Source organism: Cynocephalus volans, chromosome 17 (assembly GCF_027409185.1).
Source record: "Cynocephalus volans isolate mCynVol1 chromosome 17, mCynVol1.pri, whole genome shotgun sequence".
Lineage (NCBI taxonomy): Eukaryota > Metazoa > Chordata > Mammalia > Dermoptera > Cynocephalidae > Cynocephalus > Cynocephalus volans.
In genome coordinates this window covers 11,727,142-11,752,054 of record NC_084476.1, presented here as the reverse complement: position 1 = coordinate 11,752,054, position 24,913 = coordinate 11,727,142, and the positions used below count along the sequence as shown (strand labels likewise).

The 24,913-nt window shown below is 36.3% G+C and overlaps 1 protein-coding gene across 1 annotated transcript in view; it reads right to left on the bottom strand.

Moving 5' to 3' along the window:
- Positions 1–24,913, bottom strand: part of MAPKAP1 (MAPK associated protein 1) — a 245,487-nt gene that overhangs the window by 188,482 nt on the left and 32,092 nt on the right. Inside the window, exon 4 of the mRNA XM_063081856.1 lies at positions 14,956–15,104. Within this exon, the coding sequence (XP_062937926.1) occupies positions 14,956–15,104 (149 nt within the window). The remainder of the gene's footprint in view (positions 1–14,955; positions 15,105–24,913) is intronic.

The window sequence follows — 24,913 nt, the reverse complement described above, 5'->3', positions numbered from 1 at the left end:
CCACTCATCTGATGGACATTTGGACTGGTTCCAACTCTTGGCTATTGTAAAGAGTGCTGCGATGAACACTGGGGAACAAGTATACCTTCGACTTGATGATTTCCATTCCTCTGGGTATATTCCCAGCAGTGGGATAGCTGGGTCATATGGTAGATCTATCTGCAATTGTTTGAGGAACCTCCATACCATTTTCCATAGAGGCTGCACCATTTTGCAGTCCCACCAACAATGTATGCAATGTAAATTTGTTAACTTGCTTTCTCTAAAAAAAATAAGCTTTGGCATTTTTCAGAAATGCAATTTAAAGTCAACTGTCCTTTTTGAACTAGTAAGTTTTCTATTTTATCTGTCTCATTAACATTGTAAACAAAACCTATATTAATTAATAAAGGTGTGGCTTGATGTAAAAATTAGACAAATATAAATGGGTTAAATGCTTATAAATAAAATCATAATTTCAAATTGCTTCTCAGGAATTTGAAATCTTAAAATGTTATATTAATAAAATACTAAAACATTAATTATTATATAAGTTTATGTTTATATTTTAATGTTTTGTTTTTATACGATACAAAAAAACCCCCAAATATTTGAATCTGTTAAAATTAAAAACATGTCTCTTCAGAAGTTAGAAATAGTTTTTTATCTACAAATATTAATATAAAACAATTCAGAATTGCTTGCTTCACAGGTTTGTTACTGGAAAATTGGAGCTAATGAGTCAATTATAGTCAGTATGCATAATTCAAATTGCTAGGTATAAAGACTTTTTAACAGAATATTTTTTATAAAGATACATTTTGGTAAAGGTTGTTAAAAACAAAGGTAATATGGTTTTTGTTAAAAAAATTTTTTGTCTAAATTAAAAATAAAGGGTTTATAAGAATAAGAAGTTTGATAATCTTATGTGATCAAAATTCACTGAGATTAGATTTGTTTATAAGTTTTTATTAAAATTAGTTGTAATATTAACAGTGCACTGGTACAAAAAGTAAAATTTGGTTTCCTTCTTAAAATTTTCCTATAATAACAGATAATAGAAGGTATTTTCTATAACTCATGGAAACTCAAGATTGCTGCCTCATAACTTTAACCTTTGTTAGAGAACTTTGGAACTATTTAATAAACCAAGTTTTGGGGCTGGAAAACCATAAATACTTATTTGGTAGAAACAGCTGAAACTCAAACTGGGCTTTGTATAACCTGCTCTGACAAATGGACCCGCAGTTACTAGCCTGAATATATAAAAATGTTTTTATCAGTGTACATCTTTGCCTGGGTTTACTAATCAAACAAGATTATATTTGTCTTTGCTAGAGGCTTTTAATTAAAAACCCAGAAAAAACCATAAAAACCTTTCTCGATGTATAATTTTTAGGCAAATTAGGCCAATTTAACATTGATAATAAAGGAACAAATACGTAAAAAGGAGGTAATTTAAAAAAGGCTATAGATGTGGGGATATGGTTACGGGTGGAGGGGCTAGAGAAAAAAATAATTTTTATGTAAGAAAGCATCTGGTACAGTGTATTTTTGTCCTAGAGTAAAATGACTGGCTATTTAGAAAGTAGGAAGTATAGGACAAAAACAGAATGTGTGAGTAAATCTTGATAATGGCTTAGGTAGATAAGTTTGTTAAAAGGGTTTTACAGTAAAAAATTAACTGGATTTTGGGCCGAGCCCGTGGCGCACTCGGGAGAGTGCGGCGCTGGGAGTGCAGCGACGCTCCTGCCGCGGGTTCGGATCCTATATAGGAATGGCCGGTGCACTCACTGGCTGAGTGCCGGTCACGAAAAAGACAAAAAAAAAAAAAAAAATTAACTGGATTTAAAAACAAATTGTGTGTTTTTCTAAAAATTAATGTCAAAAGTATTCTAATACAGGGTTAGAACTTGCTCTCCTGTGAAGGAACAACCAGATTTTCTAAAAAACACTTGATTGCTCTTAATACAAAATTGTAAAAAGTTTTTCTTTGTCTTTTAGATAACTGGCCCAGAGAGCTTATTTCATGTTTTATCATGATAAGTTCTTGTGCTCTCTGCCTTTAAAACCCTTTGTCACTTTGGTTTTACTTTTTGTAATAATTTGTGATTTTATTCAACTAAGTGTTTTAAGCTTTTTTGTTATTTAACACAGCTTTCCAACACTAAATTCTGAAAGTTTAAAATAACTTTAAGGAATTCCAAGGGCCCTGGAGCTTCTCAAAGGATATATAAAAGATGTATCAGAGCTAATTGGCTTATTTAATAAATTAGACTATATGAGAAAGCTTTGTCAGTACTGAAGGTGTTATGGATATGTGTTCCAAAATCTTGTAACGTTCTTAAATATCTGAGTCTTCATATAAATGCTACTGGTCATAATCTTGGTTTAATTATAATCTTAAAATGTTATGTCTTCAAATATTTCATGAAAAAAACTCTGACAGGTACAGTTTCCGACAAACTTTAAGTTCATAGCTTTAAACTGAAGTTCCAAAATTCTAATGAAGAAACTGATGGGTTTGTGAAATTGTTCACAAAGGTCAAAACAACAAAAGTTAATTGGTAGAATAATTAAAAGGAATTATAGTTTTTTACAATTTCTTTATTTTGAAACACTGCTGATTCTCTTAATGTTTTGTTTTCTAGATCTAAAAAATCTTTTAAGGTGTAACAGCTTGCTAAAGTATATGTTTATGAACAAAAATTAAAACACTTACCTTTCTCTCTACTTGATCCCTCCAAGATTTAAAAAAAAAAAAAAAAAAGCTATTCACAAGTTGTTTTACAGCAATACAGTTATTTGCATACGTTCAATAAGAATCTGTCCTTTTTGTAATAGCACACAATTGGAAACACTGGTTATTTTACCAAGGCTTTGACTGGAATATCATACCTTCAGACATGACCAGACTGCCTTAAAGAATTAAGTTTGACCCTTTTATGGAGCCCATAAAAAGCCCCTTGGAGAGACTGGCCTGATGATACCTTGTCTACATAATTACAAGGTTCCTGGTCTTCCAGTAAGTAAAGAATGTAACTTTCTGACAGGCCAGAACCTTGATATTTTGGGGACTTCCAGAAGAGAGGAATTCACCCAACTCACACAGGTAATCAGAGAGTAAGTCAAATCCTTGGCTTGGCTTCATAAGACCCGAATGGCATTTAAAGGTCTAATCTGAGGGCCGGCCCGTGGCTCACTCGGGAGAGTGCGGTGCTGAGAACACCAAGGCCCCGGGTTCGGATCCCATATACGGATGGCCGGTTCGCTCACTGGCTGAGCGTGGTGCTCACAACACCAAGTCAAGGGTTAAGATCCCCTTACCGGTCATCTTTAAAAAAAATAAAAAAATAAAAAAATAAAGGTCTAATCTGAGATTCCTTATAAATGTCCCAGCAAAGCCAACTCAAAAAAAAAAAAAAAAAAAAAAAAAAAAAGAGCTTATATGATAAGCCATTACTCTTGCTGCACTTTATGCAAATAATCTGGCCAAAAACTAAACTTATTTTGCAAATAAATTAGTCTTGTCATAGATATCTTTGATAAATTTGAAAAACTTGGAGAAAAAATTATTTTTCAAAAGGAAACACTAACACACCTGTCATCCGATTCTAGCCCTGTGTTTTTAATCTGTTTGTAAAGCTTGTATCTTCCAGGCTACGTTCCATGTCAAGATGGTGATAACCCAAGGATTCCAACCCAACCTTTCCTGAGAGGAACTAAGTCCCTATAAGTCACTAGATCAGCCAATGAGACATTTTATACCTCCAAAATGCAGGCAGGGACTACGCCTATGGTCCACAGGAAGTAGTTTCAGAAGAAAGAGACCTCCAGCCCCTTTTGCCTTAAGAATAAGGATAAAATCTCTCAGGGGGGAATGAAACAATAAGGCTAGGCCTGTGAACCAAACTGTTAGGTCTCTGAATCTGACTGAAATCACCAAAGACAGACTGCCCATGGGGATGAAAGCCTAAACTTATGCTTGGTGGTGTGCAAAACCAAGGACTTTATATAAAAACTAATGATTATGAGCCAGAAAATTCTATAACCCTCCTCCAAAGGGAAGCCCTTGTCTTCCCTTTCCGAGGTAGTCCTCCAAATCCGTAGAGGACTTGGCCTCCTCTTTCTACAACAAGGGGGACTCTGTTTAACATTAAAGGAAGAATGCTGTGTATATACGGATCATACCGGAGTTGTTAAAGACTCCATGAAAAAATTAAGCGAACGCATTAAACAATGGGAACGAGAAGGGGAAAAATCCTTTAACTGGTTTGAACCCTGGTTTAACTTTTCTCCATGGCTAACAACTTTAAGTTCCAGCCTTATGGGACCATTAATAATCCTCCTCTTGCTAGTAACCTTAGGACCGTGCCTTTTCAACAAACTCCTTAACTTGATCCGGTCCCGCATACAAGAGGTCAAGTTACTGGTTCTCCATTCCCAGTATGACCAAATTCCACTAGAAGATTTGGAACACTTAAGTTGGGGACCATATCTTGGCCCTTAAGCAAGGATTCGCTTTTAAGGAACCCCCTTAAAACCAGTGGGGAATGAAGTAATGCTCTCTTTCTAAGAGCAGTACTGACACCACTTAAGATAGCCCCTCCATTGTGTGAAAGTTAGGCGGGAAAGTGGGGGTGGGACAGGAGGAACTCCGCTAACTGCAAAATTAGCTCATGTAACTGCAAAATTGGCTTGCTTGCATTGGCTAATACCTCTTGGCACGGTGATCGGGCAACCGAGTTGCCGCGCTTGCAGCTTTAAAAACCGAGAACAAAGACAGTTCGGGGCCGCACCTTGAATTGGCTGGTGCAGTCCCGGCTGCTAGAAATAAAAATATTTTTCTCTTTTTCCATATCAGTCTCCGAGGGTGATTTCTTCTGATGCCTATAACATACCTAAGACGATACCAAATTTCCTTGAAATCCATATTGAATTAACGTGTTATAATCCACACACGTGAGAAAATGTCAACTACCCTCTTCCTACTGACCACTTGTTTATCTCCGTTAATGTGCTGACCTTAAAATGTAAACACCTACAAGGCAGGGTTCCCATTATGTACAATTAGTTATTTTTTTAATTTTTGAGATAACTTGTGATAAAACAAAGTTGACCCTAAAGTTAACTCAATAATGGTATCTTGAGAGGTATTATAATTCTAACTAAAAACGGGCTCCCAACATCTTACAACAACTGTACACAGAAGTCCACTATATTTCAATATATATACATCACGAATATTAAAGAAATGCTGTCCTGTCTCAATTTGAGAACCACCTCAAAGCATTTGGGAAGTAAAAAGACTAGAGATCTTAGCATTACAAATTTCTGCAGACAGAATAAATTAAAAACTAATAAAATGCAGTAAAGAAAGAGGCCATGGAGCCTCACACATTTGGATTCAAAGCCTACCCACCATCCAGCCCGTCTGTGAAGCTTTGGAAATGTTTCCTTATCTGTACAACAGCAATAACAATACCCACGTACAAGAGTGTTATGAGGACAAAACAAGTTACTACATATCAAAGGTCCGTTACAGGGCTTGGTACAAAACAGGAATTCAATAAAACATAGCTATGGTGATAATAAAAAAACTTTCTTAAAAGGGGGCTTTAATCCCATAGGCTAGATTTACATAAATTTTGTTTATAAATCAAAACAATAACATCATAAAAATACTTGTTTTAATGGTAGAAAGAAAAAAAGAGAGAAAAAAAAGGTTATTGTGGCTGAAAAAAACCCCGGCAAGTTATTGTTTTGATGCCATAATTAGGAAGGGAAAATGAAAGTCAGCAAAACCACAGTTTTAGAAAAGTGGTTATTAGATTTTCTTCTTTCCACTGTGGAAAAAGTCCTTCCTGTTGAAGAAGGCAGTGAAATTTTATCACAGCTATTGCTATTCATAAATCTTATATCTATTTTAATTCAATCTGGCCCTAGCCTCTGAGTCGCTGCACCACAATTTGATTACTATAACCATACTTTTTAACTGCTGTCAGGAAAGACAGCGCCTTATACAAACATCTGCCGGAACACATGCCTGCGTTCTCCAGCACCAGCTTTAAATCACGCTCTGGTGATGAATCTTTATCTGACACTAATACTTTTTAACTTCATACAGACAATTAAAATGAATTGTAGCTAAATGCACATACAACAAATCAATTTAATCTTTGGTTGCATAGTAGCATATTTTGCAAATTTCCTCAACTTACTTTCTTACATGTATCTTTGTCTAGGTGTTAAAACTTCAATTTAACAGAAAGGAGTGGAGATATTAATAAAACACAGCTCTTATGATACTGCCATGTACTTACAAGCCTCAAAGAGTAATGACATTTGAAATTTATCACTGCCATTTAAAAAACTTCCACATTTATGTCTGGAAAGTGCCATTTCAGGCTTCACTATAACAGTGACCGAAGCTGAACCCCTGCCCTCTAGGAATTAATACAATCGAAATTCAGACAAACACGCAGAAGAAACAGGATCAGATCAGAGCTACCATTCATCTACTATGTGCCACTGCTGCCTCCACACTCCTAGAGTCTTCCATTATCGATCTCTCCTACAATGCTTATCACATTTACTCTATAGTTCACTGTTCATGGCTCTATTCCTCTGCTCAATCAGATGCACCTGAAGTCACAGACCATTGTCACAGTCCCCAGCAGTGTGCATAAAACTGCATGTGAAGTGTGGTTCCTCCACTTGTTGGCTATCTGACCACTCTTGTCTTCAAGTTCCTCCAGAGCAGTTAGCCACATCTCACTTATCAGTGCCTGGGTACAGAGCCTGTATACAATAAATGTTTGGAATGAGCCAATATAGAATGGGTGCTTAGTAAATAATTTGTTCAAAGGATGGGTGGGTGGAGATGTATGAATGAATCCACTCTGCACACCAGGAAGATCAATGGGAAGAAACAAACATTTGTGGGGAATATGCTAGATTCTATGTGTAAAGCATTACCCCCTTCCCCAACTCCAATCTCTCATTATTTCTTTACTACATGTAAAGAAATTGAAGCTTACAATATGCAGTAACTTACTCAACCCACACAACTAATAAGATATAAACCAGTCTGTCAGATTTCAAGCCAATTGGTAAAGGAAAAACTTTTATTTTTAAATTTTGAAAACTTTCAATTAACCATGTTTTTGTTTTCTCCATAACAATGAACGTGAGTCTAGGAAAGACAGCTGTGGTACTGGAATAGGGAAAAAGGAGTTGAGTACCAGACTCATTAGTATGTCTGCCACACACTAATGAGGTATCTTTGAGCAAGTCAATTTCTCTCTCTGAGCCTGCTTCCTCATCTGTAAAATGGAGATAACCCTCCCAACGTCACAGTTACACTATGATAATTAAGAGAAAACTTCCAATTCCAATATACACATAGAAGATGATCTCTTCTAGAGTTCAAGTTTTCCCATCTATAACCCTTTACATGTCGATTTCAATCACCTCTCTAATTACAAAACAGTGGAAACTTCCTTAAACCCAAAAGGAATCCAAGAGGTCATCTAAGCCATGTTCCTCATTCTAAATATGCAGAAACCAAGGCTCACAGATGGGAGATGACTTGTCCCAGACCTCAGAGAAGAACTGCATGGCCAGGGCTAACACTCACATCTTCTATTTCATGTCAGTGTTCCTTCTACCACATGGCCTTCCAGTCCTGGAACTCAAGTCTCCGTTTTATGAATATCAATGTCATTAAGAATAAAATTAAAAATCTCTGAGAATTAGAACAGTTGGATTCTATACCCAATTGGATGATCCTAGGCTGTCATTTGGTTTCTCAAGATAGGTATCTTCAAGACAGTAAAATGAGGGTATAGTTCTTTGAGGAACAAGAAAATCTCTGTACTGCAAATCATGCAGAGCAAGGTGACCCATGATGAAGAGGCTAAGTATAGAATTCCACCATCCCCAGTCCCCACCAAACCTATAAGAGTTTTATCCTAGGCTTTCCCTGAGATCTCAGGGCTTGATAGTCATTCCAACCAGATTCCCTCTGCCAACTTAGTAATTAATTAGCTAGGGAGAAGGTAGCAATATAACAGCAATCTTGTTATAACAAAAATATGTCCATGTTATGCCACTTAGTCCCCCAACCTCCAAGAACTATAATCAATATATTTTCTTAAATTACACCTGACATCTACCTTATTTAAAATTACTCTCTCACTTTCTCCTCTTTATGGCCTGATGAGTTGGGTTGGGCATCTGAGAACACATCCCCATTATCTGAGAAGAGCTGTCAAGAGGCAATTCCTTACCCAGTTCCAAAGCTGGCTATGAAGCGGGAACAAAGCAGCAGCTCCTGGTTCCCAGTCCACTCTCCTCTCAGAGAGCACTGCCTCAGATTCCCCAAATACAAACCAACCAAGTAGGGTACACCCACCCCTCAAAAAAGGATATGTGTGGTGTCTTCAAGGACATGGCAATAACCTATGATCTGGAGTCAAGAGACCCAAACCAGCTCACAATGGGAATGTACACCTCATCCTTGGCTCTCTTTCAGTGCTTTCTAACTAAGGAACGGTATCATCATCCATCCAGCTCCACAAGCCAGAATCTGACCAGGAAATCACCCTTGAAACCCCTTTCTACCTATCTCCCTACATACAACTCATCATCAACTCCTACCACTTTTGCCTAAATAAATATCTAAATATCTCTTAGAACTCATCCACTCCATCTCTGTCACCAACAAGTAAGCCCAGGTTTCCTCACTCTCTCGTTAGAATCATGTTGGGACTTTATTCTTCATTATTAAGAAAGGTATATAAAATGAAGTTAATGAAAGTATGAGACAAATAGCTACAAATTCAAAATACACAGTCACCCTGGATTTGTGTCTTACTGGCACTAAGCAAGTGAACCCCAGGAGGACTGACTGAAAGGAGGGGGTGGGAATGAGACTGAGTATTATGCAGCCACCTTCATTCTTGGCTACCTTCTGGGGGTGCAGGGACAGCCCAGCTTGAGGGGGTGGAGGAGAAGGAAGAACAGAAGACCCTTAGGTTCAAGGCCACTGCCTCTCAAAAGCTGCTGTCTAGAAGTACAGCCAACACTAAAAAGCCTAGGCTATAATTTTTTGGAAAGAGATCCTGAAGCTAAAGTAGCCTAACATATTAGAAGAGACCATTCCCATGATAACAGCAAATTTTCCAAGTTCAGATGAGGAACATTTGCCTCTAAAGGCAATTTTTTTTTTTTTAAAACATGATTTCAATTCACTGACCTTTTCTGAGTATGCAACGTTTCTCAGTGGCTTTGTGCTTTTCTGCAAAGTTTTAAGTGACTTTCTTTAAAGAGAGCTATTTAATGCCAATGATTGTAGAAAACATTTGTTCATAATTATCCAGACATAGACTGGAACAATGCTGAAACAAGAGCAGCATGCAAAAATGTATTTAAGGACTATCATCCCAAAATGCTGCTAAAAGCTATTAACCAGTATGTGTTAATTGCCACAGCATTCATATTAATTTTCACTTCAGGCTCGACATTGTGGAATATTTCCCCTGATACATTTTAAACAAAGTTTAATTTAAGGAACTGCTTCTATCAACACTTATGAAAATTAACAGCCAAGCAATTAGCACTCATGAATTATCCCTTCCCCCATGTTCTCAGCAGCTTCCCTGTTAAAACAGTTTCTAACAGAGAAATGGTTACTTTCTAACAAGTTAACACAATCAAAGTCACAGTTGTCCTTATGAACCAGAACTGGTTCAGCTTTTTAAAGCACTTGTCAAGGCAAGCATTCCTCTTGTATTTAGAGAGTAGTATTTAGCTCAGTCAAATAGGTAAGATATTTAACATTACAGTAAACTGTCAAACACTAATATCGAACTACTTTCTCACCTGATATTTAAAAAATAGCTATTGCTCCCCTCTCCAAAAAAAGAAAATAATTACTTGTTTTAATCTTCCTATTTGAAGCGAAGGGGTAAACCCCATTGGACTCCCTGAACTTCAACAGGCAGACCACCTTCATCCAGTCTGCTGCACATTTTGTTTAATGATGCTATTCTAAAATCCCAGGGGTTGTTTTTAGTTTGGGGTTTTTTGGCACTGGCCAATACATAAAATCCCAGTGAGTTGCCTTTTTTTTCTCCAATCAAAACATAATTGTGGGGCACAGCACTGAATATCAATACCTGTGCGCAATATGTGATGCTCAAATCAGGGTAATTAGTATATTCAACATTACACAGTGTAATCATTTCCTGTGGCCCTTTACCAATTTCTCGCAGGAACCCCCCCCCACCACCACCTTGGGTGGCCTCAGTTCTGTTCTCCCCCATAAAATCCCAGTTTTAAGAGTACATTTCCTCTCACTCATTCCTGTCACCACCAACTCAATGAAGTACATAGGAGAGACATCATCACCGCCCCCTGCCACTCCCTGTCAAAGAGAAAGAAGCAGAAGTAGGATATCTGTTGAGCGCTCCTACGTGCTACGTGTCCTTGTTAAACAGGCCTCATCTCATTTAATACTCATGAGAAAGACACACTATCATCATTTCATTCCACATATGAGGATCGGAGCTTTTAGGGGAGGAAAAAATATCTTTTCCTTCTACTTTTCTAACTACTTACTGGGCCCCTGTAAGAAGAGACATATTAACAAAAGAAAAGCATACAAATGTATTTAATGTAAGTTTTAAGAGACACAGAACTTTATAAGGAAATGAAGACCCCAAGAAACCTGAACATTTTTACACTATGTTTGATGAAGGTTGGAAAGTTGGAATAATATGATAGCACAAAAGGTATGAGATAAGTGTAGTAAACTGAGAGGAAACTTAGCAAGACCTGTTCTTTGATACTCCTCTCAGCTTCCTGCCCCCTCCATCTTCAGAGATAAGGATATTCCTTTCTGCAGGTTTAAGGAGAGTACCTCTCACATGAGGGTCCTTGTGACCTGCTTTAGGGAAGAAGGATGGCATAAGGTCAGAGTCATTCCTGCCATTTCTCAAATTCCTTCAGTTTATACTATTCAATAAACCAAGGTGCCATATTTTGGGGTAGTGTGTCCTGAACCCCATCAAGCTTCGTGAGGTTAAGTAACCAGCCTGAGGTCAAACTGTAAGTGGAGTCGTCAGGATTCAAACAGGTCTTACTACAGATTAGGTCAGTTTACTAGTCATATTATACTGCCTCTCATGATGCTACGTGCTTTACCCTCGCATTATCCTATAAGATAGTCTCGACTGTCTTCTAACAAAGGAATTCTCTTCAGAGGTAAAGAAATTGAAGTTCAGAGAAGTAAAAATCAAAAATCAAAACAAACAACAAAAACAAACAAACAAAAAAATCTGATAGATGACACAACTTGATAATCAGTACCATTTTTTGGTTAGGAACTATACTGACAGGAAATGTGTACTTGAACTTCTGATGGTCTACTGATGATGTATTTGCAAACTCAGTTTGACCAGAATAATGCAAATGTAATAGCAAAAGCTTCTCAAGTAAGTGGTAAGGCACAGAATGGCAAGGGTAGATTTACTTCCTAAAACAATCTCGTTTGAAAAAGATGGAGAAACAGGGTAGAAAACCCACACGTTCCTAGGCACTTAAATCAGTGCTGAATGTTTACAGCCTATTAGTAGAGCCCACTCCCTCATCACCTCAAAGCAACTCCTTGTCGCAACCAACAGTTCCCACATGCGATGGAATCAGGAAGACTGGCAAGAGACGTTTTCTGATTCTCAACCATCAGAATAGAGGTTCTGTTTTGCTAATAAAGCTATTCAGAGGTCCTGTTCTACACAATGCCAAAGAATTCAGGCAGACGGCTGAGGCTGGTTTTGCCTTTAAAGTGTTCCCTAAAACCACTCTGCAATCCACCTTGAACTTTTTTATTGATAACCTGTGGTTCAGATCCCTGCCAAAAAATAATAATAAATAAATAAATAAAACAGGTCACAGATAGCATCGCCTATTTGCCAAAGAAATAAAATAAACATAATAAACCTGACCAAAAGCACTGTCAAAATGACAAAGCACATGCTTTTCCCAATTAGATATCTGAGAAATTATTAACCAACCACAATTAAAATTTTTTAAAATAAATTATTAATCAGCTGCAGCAACCAAAATTACTTGAAAATATTCACTTTAATTTAGCACAACAGCTAAGAGATGCTTACTCTTAGAATCATTAAAACCAACAATCCAGTTTATACAAACTGTTAAGGACACTAGACATGCTTGCTTAACTACACACCAATAACAAAATCCTTTTTTCAAATCTAACACTTGTTTAATCTTAAGAAGGGTTTCACAGCAGTTAGTCTCTTGAGGAAATACATAATTAAGTAGTTTTTTAGTATATTTAATTAGACCCCAAACTCTTCCCTGTCCCCTTCTCTCCCCAATTATGTACCATTTGCCCAAGAGACCTAAGCTACTCAGTTAATTATGTAAATAAGGCAAGCGCTATTCCCAAGAAAAGCATTGTGAATATTTGTAGGAAAAAAAACTGTACATATTTTAGAGGCTTTAACAATCCTTTGCCAAAAAAAAAGTATCAAAATACATGGGAAACCCTTACATTTGAAGCAAAAGCATTGAATTCCAATGACAAGATGGTGAATCATTAAAACAGGACACTCATTTCATTTCTTAAATATGAACTGAATAAAAATAAAATAATTTTAAGTTACAACAGTAACAAAAATTTAGTGCTGAACGTCAGATGATTTATGGGAAGAATCAATCTGGAAATTATTAAAGTCGATTCTCACAGAAAAGGCTTTATTATCAAGGGGTTGACATGATCTTAACTCTAGAGGCAGCCATGGTGCTGTTATAATTACTACAATCCCATTATTACGCAATCACAAAATGCTAATTCAATCATTTTGAGGTGTTATTTGAATAGTCATTTTAATTTCTAGGTTACAAAAGGCTTGACTCAAGTATATTCTCTATTAATCATTGAGATGTCATTGAATATCATATTGATGCATTTCACAAAGATAAAGAATGACTAATTTAATATATACAGTACAATATCCTTCAAATATTAGCCACTTTCATTACATATCTACCAAACGCATCAATATTAAATAACAGATGAGAACAAGGGTTTAATTGTATTTTAGCAATTATAATATGTAGGATAATAATAAAATAGCATCACTTCATAAGACAGCCTTATCGATATATAAATCTTTCTTAATCGATGTGTAATGGTTACTGCTCTATGCTCACATCCTTTGTGGATTACAAATAGAGTTGCTATGACAAAAGCATTGAGAATCTAAAATGTAAACACACATTTAGCAAAAATAATTCCTTTGTGACTGAGGAAATTCCTTTTTAAAAAAATTTCTTTCTGGCACTTCAGAAGTTAGCTATACATACCAAGCAGAGTTCACAACCTTCTGACAAATCCAAACCTAAGTAATTAATAACAAAGTCTAATGGCATAAGTAGAATTTTAGAATTTTTAAACATCTGTGCTATTTTGTTGGCATAAAAGCATTATCACACATTATTTCAGCAATTACAACCTCAAACAATGAGATGGTATCAGGCGGTAAAAGCATATAAATTCCAGCTGTGTAATCTAATTCCAATAATAATTTCTCACATACCTAAATTAATCAATTGTAGTATTTTTTTTTTAATTCTACACAGTCCAACTTGCCATTTTCCCGAGGCTGACGTTCCTGTGCCCTGTTCCTTCTCTTTGCTACATTCCACAAGAAGAAACCGAAGAAGGCAGCACAGGCAGACTAAAGAGAAGCTGTACATCAACACAATCTATAATTTACTAAAAGTGCTTTCAGATGTTTTTCAGAGGAAGCTCCTGAGCATATTAGGGTCTTTACGTTACTTATGCATTTTGTTTCTAGTTCTTGCTGTCCTTCCCCAGAAAGATCAATGACCTCATGTGCTGATGGCCACACATGCTTACTTAAATCTATGGAAACACGCTGAATCATATGAGGTTCTGAAGAGAAAACATCTCCTTGCTCAGAGACAACTGACAGAACCAGCAGGTGAATAAGAAAAATGCAAACATAAGCAAAGAGCTATATGTTTATTAATTGCAATGGTGTTGAAATGAGACAAATTGTACACCACTCCTCCAGACAACAAGCTATCACTCAGCACCCCCACAGCACCGCCAGGCAGCAAACATAATGGCAATAAATATAAAAATCAACTGTTACTGTCTCCTGAAAAAGGCCCTGCTCAGCTCAGCACAGAGACACAGAATGGCAGGGAATGAAGGTAAGGGGTACTTCACATGGAACTAGGCTCCATCCAAAATAGTGGCCATTTTTCTAAAAGGAAAATAAACACTTTAATTTTATAACACCAAATTACTAGAACAAACAGGCAAAAAATTAAGTCATGCTCCACAGCGAGTGTCAAACATGATCATCCAACATTGAAAAAGTGAAATTCAAAGCAATATCCCAGAATTCTGAAACAAAGCCAAACCTCAACAATTTCTGCAGTTATAATAAAGAATCAGAGAAGTCAATGCAAACCGTCTCCCAGGACCACTTTCAAGGCTTTCCCAACATAATTAGCCCTTGACTAATCACAAACCAACTAACTAAACCAAACTCTCAAGTATACTTAGGAGATAAAACAAAGAAATATATGACGGTACGTCAAAAAGATTGTGGAAAACAGAATTAAAAGATAAAACGAATCTTTCCATGAACTTTTGGAAGTACCCTCGTATCTCTCTCTGTCTTTCTAGATATCTCAGGACTACTTTGTTTTAAGCCTCCCAAACATATTACTGTGGAAACAACATTAAGCCCAAATTCATATCTTTTTACATCTACGGTCTTGGAAATGTAAGTGACATTCTATAATTACTATGAGGCACTTCTGAAACCCTAAACCAAGTAACAGTAATACCAACAATTCCAAATCAATTGCAGTTCTACTTAAAGGGACAAATTCTCCATTTCTTACCTTGCCATCAAATTTGGAATACTCATTAAAGGGGTTATTCAGCTGCAGAGGGCACTGCTCCAGGCGTACAGATAATATTGACTGCTTTCCAGAACTTGGAGGCTTCTCTTTGAGCGATTTTTTTTCAAACAGTGACTTTAACTCCTGGGCTGTGATATGAGAGGAAAATAAAAACATCTTTGTGATTACACACAGAGAGAAGACTTGTCCATCTTCCCTAAAAAGGCTTCTTTGGAACCTTATGGAGGGAGTGTCCAGAGACATGTTCAGATCTGATGTGTGCAGAAAGCCCCACACATACTTCAATGTTTGCACACTGAAAAGGCAAAGCACTGAAAGATATGCAGGCCAGGATTGTCAATTTAGAAGGGCAAGGATTTAAGGGAGTGGGGAGAGTTGGACAAAGCAACAGAGCAGCCAGAATTCCAGAAAAGCATTCACAGCTAGGAGACCTGAGCTTTGGACCAGTTTGCCACTAACAGCTAGGGCAATTCACTAACCCTCTATGGGCTTGTAAATTAGATAATCTCAAAGATCTCTCCTGGCTTTAATATTACGCGATTTTGGAATCCTAGTTCTTCTAGGTCAAGGTCCACATCTTAATCCTCTCACACTCTCCAATGGCACCTATCACAAAATATAGATAACAAAAATGAAGAGGAGGAAAAAGAGAAAGGGTATTTGTAATAAGAGCAGCTAATGTTTATTGAACAAACCAATGCATCTCATTTAATCCTCATAACAAGCCTATGAGGTAGATACTAGCATTATCTCAATTTTGTCAATGCGGAAACAAGCTTAGAATATTTTGATTCGCCCTAGGACATACAGATAGTAAGTAGGAGAGTTAGGATTTGCACCCAACCAAGGCTCTTAGCCACTAGGCACTAATGAACAAAGTAGATCCTCAATAAATTCTGTTGCATGAATGAGTAAATAAAATAATAATTAAAGGAATTCAAGATTAAATTATTATTAAATCATAATCTTCAGCTCTCATTCATTAGTGAATCAAGACTAGTTCCACATCTTAAAGATCATTTAATTCTCTAAATCAATCTGAATACCAATCAAGGAGGTAGCTAGATGATAAGTATAGGGGGTTTATTATACTTTCCATTTTCGTGAATATTAAAAAATGTCCATACTTAAACTTTTTAAATAAATCAATCTGAGATTTTAAAATCTGCTATGAACAGGCTCAACCCCATTATCCTCTCAAGCATAGTAAAATTAAACTGACAGAAACCAACAGAACTCTGATACAGTCACTTAGAACTTGTAAAAAATATAACTAAAACTACCTTTTCAACAGATTGAGCAGCAAACTTATCAAATGAGTTCCTACAGATTTAAGCGGCAAACCAGATGATAATCTAATTCTTTTTAAAACTGTGGCACATGACTATGCAACTCCAGATTCTGAATATGTAAACACACATAAGATGCACATTTGAAAGGTTTTAGATTACAATTAAAGTAACATTTTAAATATTGGAAGTACTTTTCTACCTGTAATCTATTAACAATTTTAAGGCCACACTTGGGAAAGGAATGATCCTTTATTAAATACCTACTATGGGCCAGGAACAATGCTAGGTGTCTTCTCACCTTGTCTTCACAAGATCATAAGAGATAAATTCCTACTAGCTCCACAAAGGAACTGAGGTTTGGTAAACATAAGTAACTTTAAAAAGTTACACAACTGTTATCAGTGGGGTTAGGTGTGAGGTGATATGTTAACTCTTCTATCAGACTAATTCGCACTCACTTAGACCTGTCTCCTTAACTTGACATGTCATCCCCTTTTCTTCCCTTGCTTCCTATGGAAGAGAGAAAAAGAAATAACCAAAGAAAACTTTTGCACACTCTCACCTGCACTTCTATCTGCCTTTGCTCCTATTACTGTCTATGCCTCTATCTCAGGCCAGCCCCTGCTTTGTGCACTAGATCCCACTCCTCTTGCCAAAGGACATCACTCCAGCAATTCTCTTCTATCTCTCTCTCGTCTATTATTTTTTGCTCTTCCTGAATTAGTCATACCAGGACATAAAGACACTAAAATGCTGCTCATTACATATTAAAAAAAAAAAAAAAATCCTCCCTCTATCCCATACTCTCTCCCTTCCAGTTACTACCCTATGTTTCTGCTCCTTAAAATGATTATATTTTTGCAGTTCAATCCCTCTCCTCCTATTCACTCAAATCCACTCCAATCAGGCATTTCAAGCCACATCATTCCATCAAAACAGCTTTGATCAAGGTCACCAATGATCTTCCTGTTGCTTAATCTATTGGTCAACTTTTAATCCTCATCTTACAAGATTTCTTGGCAGCATTTGACACATTCATCACTTCCTCCTTTTTAAAACACTTTTTACACTTGCTTCCCAGGACTCCACTCTATCCAGCCTTTATCTTCTCTCTCAGACCCATATCCTCTCTTCAGTCCCCTTGGTGATTCCTCATTTCCCCTTTGAGTCACTGGCATTCCCCAATGCTGCCTGCATGGACCTCTTCTTTTCTCTATCTACATTTACACCCTTAGTAATCTCACTCAGCCCTTTGTTTTTATACACCATCTACAAGAGGCAGGAACTAAATTGTGGTGACATAAATCAGAACAATGGTCGCCTCTGGGGTACAGAATGACTAAAAGGGGCACAAGGGAACTTTCTGGGGTGATGAAATTGTTCTTCGCTTGGCTGGAATGCTAGTTACACAGGTGTGTATGTTTGTCAAAAATCATTGAACTGTACATTTAATCTCTGTACATTTCACTATATGTAAAGTATTCCTCAAAAAAAGTAAATAAAAAAGGAAAAATCTAAATAAATGTCCTCTACACGCAGATGACTCTCAAATGATTATTTCTAGCCCTAAACACTCCCTGAAATTACAGACTCACATACCTAACTTTCTATCTGATACCTCCACTTGGATGTCTATAGGTATCTCAAATTTTACATGTCTACAACCAAACTCACGATCTTCCCCCAAACCTACCCTTCCCACAATCTTCTCCTTCTCAATTAATGGCAACTCAATCATGGTAGGATAAAAACTTGGAATTTGTCCTGACTCTTCTCTCTCACAACCTACAACCTACACATCAATAGATCCATCAAAAGATATTCAGAACTGTCTCTATAGCTACCTAAGTTGGGTAACTATCATCACCTTCAAACTGGTTCTGCCCTTGCCTCCCCTACCCTGACCCCCAACTCTTCCCAACACAGCAGCCAATATGAGTTATTAAAATATAAGTTACAAACTTCAGAATAGGAAGAAAAATTGCTAAATCTGACCACATAAAAATAAAAAACTTTTGTATGGGAAAAAATTGGTTAAGTAAAAAGAAAACTGATAAACTAGGTAATAATAAAGGTTATTATTTCTCATATATATTCTAAAAGTAGAGAAGACATTGACCAGCATCCCTATAGGAAAATGAACAAGAAATATGAAATGTCCACAGAAAAAGAAATGCAAATGATTCTTAAACAAATGGAAAGATACTCAATCTCCTTCATAATATATGCAAATGAAATCTACACTGAGATACCATTCCACCTCTATCACATTGGCAAGAATCTAAAAGTTTGAGGTTATGAGGAAATAGACACTCTACACATTATTAGTGGGAATGCAAAACAGCAAAACCCCTACAAAGGAAATTTGGCAATATCAAGGAAGAATTACACATACATTTACCCTTTGACCCAACAATACCATTTCTGTCATTTTAATCTTAGATACATTGGCAAAATAAAACAAAAAACATATGAAAAATGCTATTGCTCACAGTAGTGCCATTTGCAACAGCAAAAACCTGGAAACAATTAAATATCCCTCAACAGAGGACTGGTTAGCTAAACTATGGTATATCTGTATCATGGATTACCTTGCAGCTGTAAAATGGAATGGAGCCTATCTATAAATGTTGCTCCAGAGTAATCCTTAGGACGTGCTGCTAAGTTAAAAAAGCATTATACAAAATAGTATGTACAGTATGCTATTTTTAACCTAAAAAGAGAGGGATATAAATATAAATATGCTTATATATAGTTTTTAGCAGATGGAAAAACCAAAACCTTTTTTAAAATGACTATAATAAGAGTAAAGGGGACAGAAATTGAAGCTAGATTTCTCTGACTTTACCTTGCTTTGTGTTTTTGATTTTGGAACCATGTAAATGTTTTATATTATAAAATAAAATTAAATTAAAAGTGCAATCTCTAAAAACAAAAGCAAAATGAAATAAATGAACCTAAGTGTAATACTGAGTTGGCAGCTTTATGACAAAGAGAAAAATTATTTTAAGTAATTTCATCACACAGCAATTTGACTATATATTCCCTAATGGACAAAAACAAAAACGTTAAATAAAATCTTTTTAGTAATCATATCTTTAGTAATGATGTTGGTATTTCTATTCTGGAACTAAGATTTTTAGCATAAGAAAAAAGACACATAAACATAAAATCAAAAAAGTAAATATTCTGTAATCATAAATTTGAATTGGAACTATCAGCATTAACTCACAACATATTTCCTCTTTAAAAATAAATTTTCTTTTCTTTTTTGTTTTTTGGGTAGCTGGTCAGTACAGGGACCCAAATAAAAGTAAATTTTCTGAGCTCTTTCCACTACAAGGAAAAAACTAACCCAGTGAGCATCCCTACAACTTAGGTTGTAGTCTTTGAATGCTATTTACCACTAAAAAAAAAACAGGACTCCTTGGAGAAATGGTTGATTCCAGATTTGGGAAAGGAAATGTGTTAAGATGAGCCGGAAACATCTTGTCACACAAGAAAGCGAGGAAGCTATGAAAGATTATTGGGGTTGTTAAAACCTAGAGACAATATGAAGGAACTTACTATACAAAGGGATAACGTTAGCATCAAAGAGGATAATAACTATAATGAATTTTTAAAAAATCGAATATGCTTTAAAAACCCAAAAGTTCATAATGATATAAAGGGATAAATCCCCCACTGGTCATCTATATAGGATGCTAAGGAATAAACTCATAATTCTGAAAACTGTTAACAAAGGGAAAGAATCAAAACATGGATGGACCTCGAGAGAATTATATTAAGTGAAACAAGTCAGGCACAGAAAGAGAAATACCACATGTTCTCACTTATTGGTGGGAGCTAAAAATTAATATATAAATTCACACACACACACACACACACACACACAAAAAAAAAAACCGGGGAGGGGGGGAGAAGATATAACAACCACAATTACTTGAAGTTGATACGACAAGCAAACAGAAAGGACATTGTTGGGGGGGAGGGGGGAGGGAGAAGGGAGGGAGGTTTTGGTGATGGGGAGCAATAATCAGCCACAATGTATATCGACAAAATAAAATTTAAAAAATAAAATTAAAAAAAAAAAAAAAAAAGGGAAAGAATCAAGCATTTATCCTGCCTTGTAGGGACTATATCTGAGGATAACCAAATAATAGGTTAGAGAAAATTCTTTATATGAAAACTGGTTAATAAACGAAAATAAAACTGGTTAATAAAATTAAAAATCACTATTTTGCAACTCCTAATGAAATAATGCATCTAGGTAATGCCCATCAATGGCCACTAAAACCATTAGGTGAAAAGGTGACTACAGTAATTTAATAACAGATGGACAACACCTGATTCCACTATCAATCTTAATATCACAAAAAAGACAAGACATTCCACACTTCCTGATATGATGCAGTATGAAGTACAGAACAACAGAATATAAGAAACACTTACCAAAAATCAAATTTCAATCAGAGCAAGTTTCTAGATCTAACTATCAGTTTATAGGAAATAGAGAAGCATATTAAATGAGACCAATTAGCAAACTCCAGAATATGGGAAATTCAAAGCCTGGCTGATTAGCTCAGTTGGTTAGAGCATGGTGTTATAACACACCAATGTCAAGTGTTAAGATTCCCACTGGCCAGCTGCCAAAACAAACAAACAGAATATGGTAAATTCTATGAGACAAATGACCCAGTTTATTCAACAAATAAATTACAAAAAAAAAAAAAAAAAAAAAGTGTGGGCCGAGCCCGTGGTGCACTTGGTAGAGTGCTGCGCTGGCAGCGCGGCAACGCTCCCGCCGCGGGTTCGGATCCTATATAGGACTGACCGGTGTACTCACTGGCTGAGTGCCGGTCACGAAAAAACGACAAAAAAAAAAAAAAAAAAAAAAAGTGAAGGAGAATCTATATAAGGAAAATGTGAACAGTGCATATTCAATAATATTAAAGAACAATTTATTTATAACATTGTTATATTACACACATTATATTATAAAGAAATGTTTATAAAAATTTAAAATATAATTAATAAACATGATTACTTTTTATAATTAAAATAATATAAAGAATATTGAGATAATATTAAAGAATTTTTTGGAAATTAGTGGTATTTCAGTTTTGTTATATATTAAAAATATAAGTATTTATGTATTAAATTATATGATAGCTGAGATTTGCTTAAAAGTAATCTGGGAGGGCGTGTAGTATAAATGAAAGAAGACCAGCCATACGTTGATAATTGTTGAAGCAGCATAATGGGGGAGAAGTGGTTCACTACCATGCTCTCTACTTTGGTACACGTTTGAAATTTCTATAATAAAAGGTCTCTCGGGCCGGCCCCGTGGCTTACTCGGGTGAGTGCGGTGCTGTTAGCGCCGAGGCCGTGGGTTTGGATCCTATACAGGGATGACCGATGCGTGAGTGCGGTGCAAATGACACCAAGCCGAGGGTTGCAATCCCCTTACCGGTCCAAAAAAAAAAAAAATTAAAAAAATAAGAGGTCTTTTAAATGAGAAAAAAAATTTTTTGGCAGCTGGCTAGTATGGGGATCCAATTTTAAATGAAATTTAAACTGGGGGGGGAGATAAGTCACATATCACATCACTACTCTGATCAAATCACCTCACCTCAGAATAAGAATGAAATTTCTTAAGAGTCTCCATGCTTGGGTCTCCCACTACTGAATTCTCAGATCCTACTCTTCCCTTGCTCACTCTGCTGTAACCAACAGGCAGCCTTCCTTACTATTCCTTGAATGGACCAGGCACACTTCTGCCTCAGAATCTTTGCACTTGCTGTTCCTTCCTCTTAGAACACTCATCCCCCAATATCTACCTGACTCACTCCTTCACTTCTTTCACATCTTTGCTCAAACATTACTTTCCTAAGGAGGCTTTCCCTGACCACCCTATATAAAATACCAAAAATCTCTTGCCTGGCATTCCTTATCCTCTGTACTTGGCTATATTCTTCTCTATGCCACTGATCCCATTCTGACATACTAGGTTTGTTTACTGTCTGTCTTCCCCCACTAGACTATAAGCTCTGTGAGGGCAGGGACATTGTCTTGTTCACTGTTTGTTGGATGAATAACTTATTATTTATGAATAATAAACATTTGTTAAATGAATAACTCTGGACCAGAGAAGTAGAAAAACTTGTGGGGACATGGAACGGAAAGGGAAAAGAAGAGCAGATGTGCACCAAGAAGCAGAGATAAAATGGGGGAGGTCATGAGAGCCCTTCTTCCTGGATCCAAGCCATTCATAAGGCCCAGGTGTACTTCTTGAAGGTCTCCTTCAAGTCACTTTTTGTTATTTGCAACTGAAAAGTCTTAACCAATGTATACGGAAGTCTCCAACAAACACAAAACTGAAAAAACAGTCTGCAAATTTAACTATCATCAGGTTTATAAGAAAGCACATACTATAGCACTCAGGAAGATGAGAATGCACATCTATTGAGAATGATAACAGATGAGGGTTTAGTGAGTGGCTGGATACAAAACAAATAAGTAAAAACAATAGATTTCTTTACAAAAGACCAATAAAAAAGGTATGAGGAAGAAGAGTCTATTTACAACAATAATAACAAAATGTCTAGAAATAAGAAATGTAAAAGTACAGAATCTATATGGAGATAACTACAAAACTTCTTATTTATGAACTTGAGTGCATAAATACAAAAAGATCATATGAAACACTACTATTGTTTAAAATATATTTACCCACATGTATAAACGAAACCTAGAATAAACACATCAAAATGTTAACAACAGCAATCAACAGCAATTACCTCTGGATGTGGATTCCTGGTACCTTCCCTCTGCCAGATTTTCTATAATTTTTTTTTTTTTTTAACATAGAGGGTGTGGCACCTTCCCTGGCCATAGGTGACAGAGAAGGAAAGAAACAAGGGAACAGCAAAGACTCCTCAATACCCAAAGGTTCAGGAGCCAACTTCTTTCTGCCTATGGTATGAAAGGGAGCAGGGGAGACCAGAAGAATTCTGTCTTTGCCACTTAATACTTGTGAGTAAGTAACTTGGAAAAGTTATTTGGCCTCCAAGCTCCAGTTTTCTCACCTATAATATAGATGTGTTAACAGCTAATTTGCTGAATCTGCATAAAGATAAAACAAACTTAGTGGCAACCATATAATATACCCCACAGCTGGTTACTCATCAGAATCACCCAGGGAGATTTTGAAAAATGTAGATTTGTGGACAGTACCCCCTATCAACTGAATCAGGAATTTCACAGGTAAAGTCTAGAAATTTAAAGGAAATGTCATTATAATATGCATGTTTGAATGCATTTCTATTTTTATACAGCCACTGTATTTGGGAATCACTACTTTAAGAAATCAATAATAGAAGTTACATAAACAAAACTTCAGGAATACTTATAAATAATTGATGTAAACTACATTATTGAGTTATTATTTAACTTCATGTATAAAATGCCTTGTCTTCCAATTAGACTTCAAACTTCTTGAGGACAAGAACCATGTATTCCTCCAGGCACCCAGCAGAGAATTATAAGGCACATGGGAATTATGGAAGAAATACTTGTTAAATGACTCAATGAATAGGAATAATAACTAATTACATAAAGAATAAAATACCAAAACCTTTTTTTTTTTTTTTTTAAAGATGACCGGTAAGGGAATCTTAACCCTTGACTTGGTGTTCTCAGCACCACGCTCTCCCAAGTGAGCCACAGGACGGCCCTTCAAAACCATTTTAAAACAATAAAATTAAAAATTAAAAATACTGGAGCCTTGATATGACATAATTCTTGACGAAGCAGACTTGAGATGACACCAACTTCACATTTATCTATGTATTTTTAGTTGCAGAAATACGAAAAGGGTCTTACCCTAAGGTATTTCACTTATCATGTGATATCATGGCATATGGACCAGTAAGTTCATAAAGAACTTCAGGGTATGGACAAGATGCCCTCTAAAAGTCCTTCCAACTCCTCAATGAAAAGGCCACATTTACACTGTATTTTAAAGGATGGAAGAAGAACATTCCAGGGGAAGTCAAATTTATAATGACATTTCGTCCACTGGGGAATGAAATAAAACCAAATAAGAAAAACAGATAAAATGATTTTAACAAAACATAAATAGCAGAAAAAGAAAGAGGAAATGAATAAATGATTACCTATCCAATATTCCCAATGAAGATCAAAAGGATTTAGACGTGGTATTTCTTGGCAAAAGAGAGTATATGTTTGAGAGAAGTGTGAAAATAAAATGGCTTCTCAGTTTGCCAGGTAGATGTTTAGTGGACTGCTGATTCCACCTTTCTGGCTCACTTCAGGATATCCAGAGTGACAAGCTATGGTTTAATGATGGAACCTAGCCTAAGGGAGAACTCAAAGACCGTTCCTTTGTGCACTGACGAGGTCCACTCCAGCCACCAGCAATGACCACCAGGAGGCTGCTGGTCTGACCAGAATCAGGGTAAACATTTCAAAGCATGGACAGGTATGTTAAAGAGCTTCTCCAGAAATAAGATCACAGGATCATTACTGAAATCTGCGAGAGACAGAAAAAATAAGGAAAGAAACTGAGGGAGAGAGAAGTATATATACACAATGAACAGGGTGGTTACAAACGAAAGCAAAAA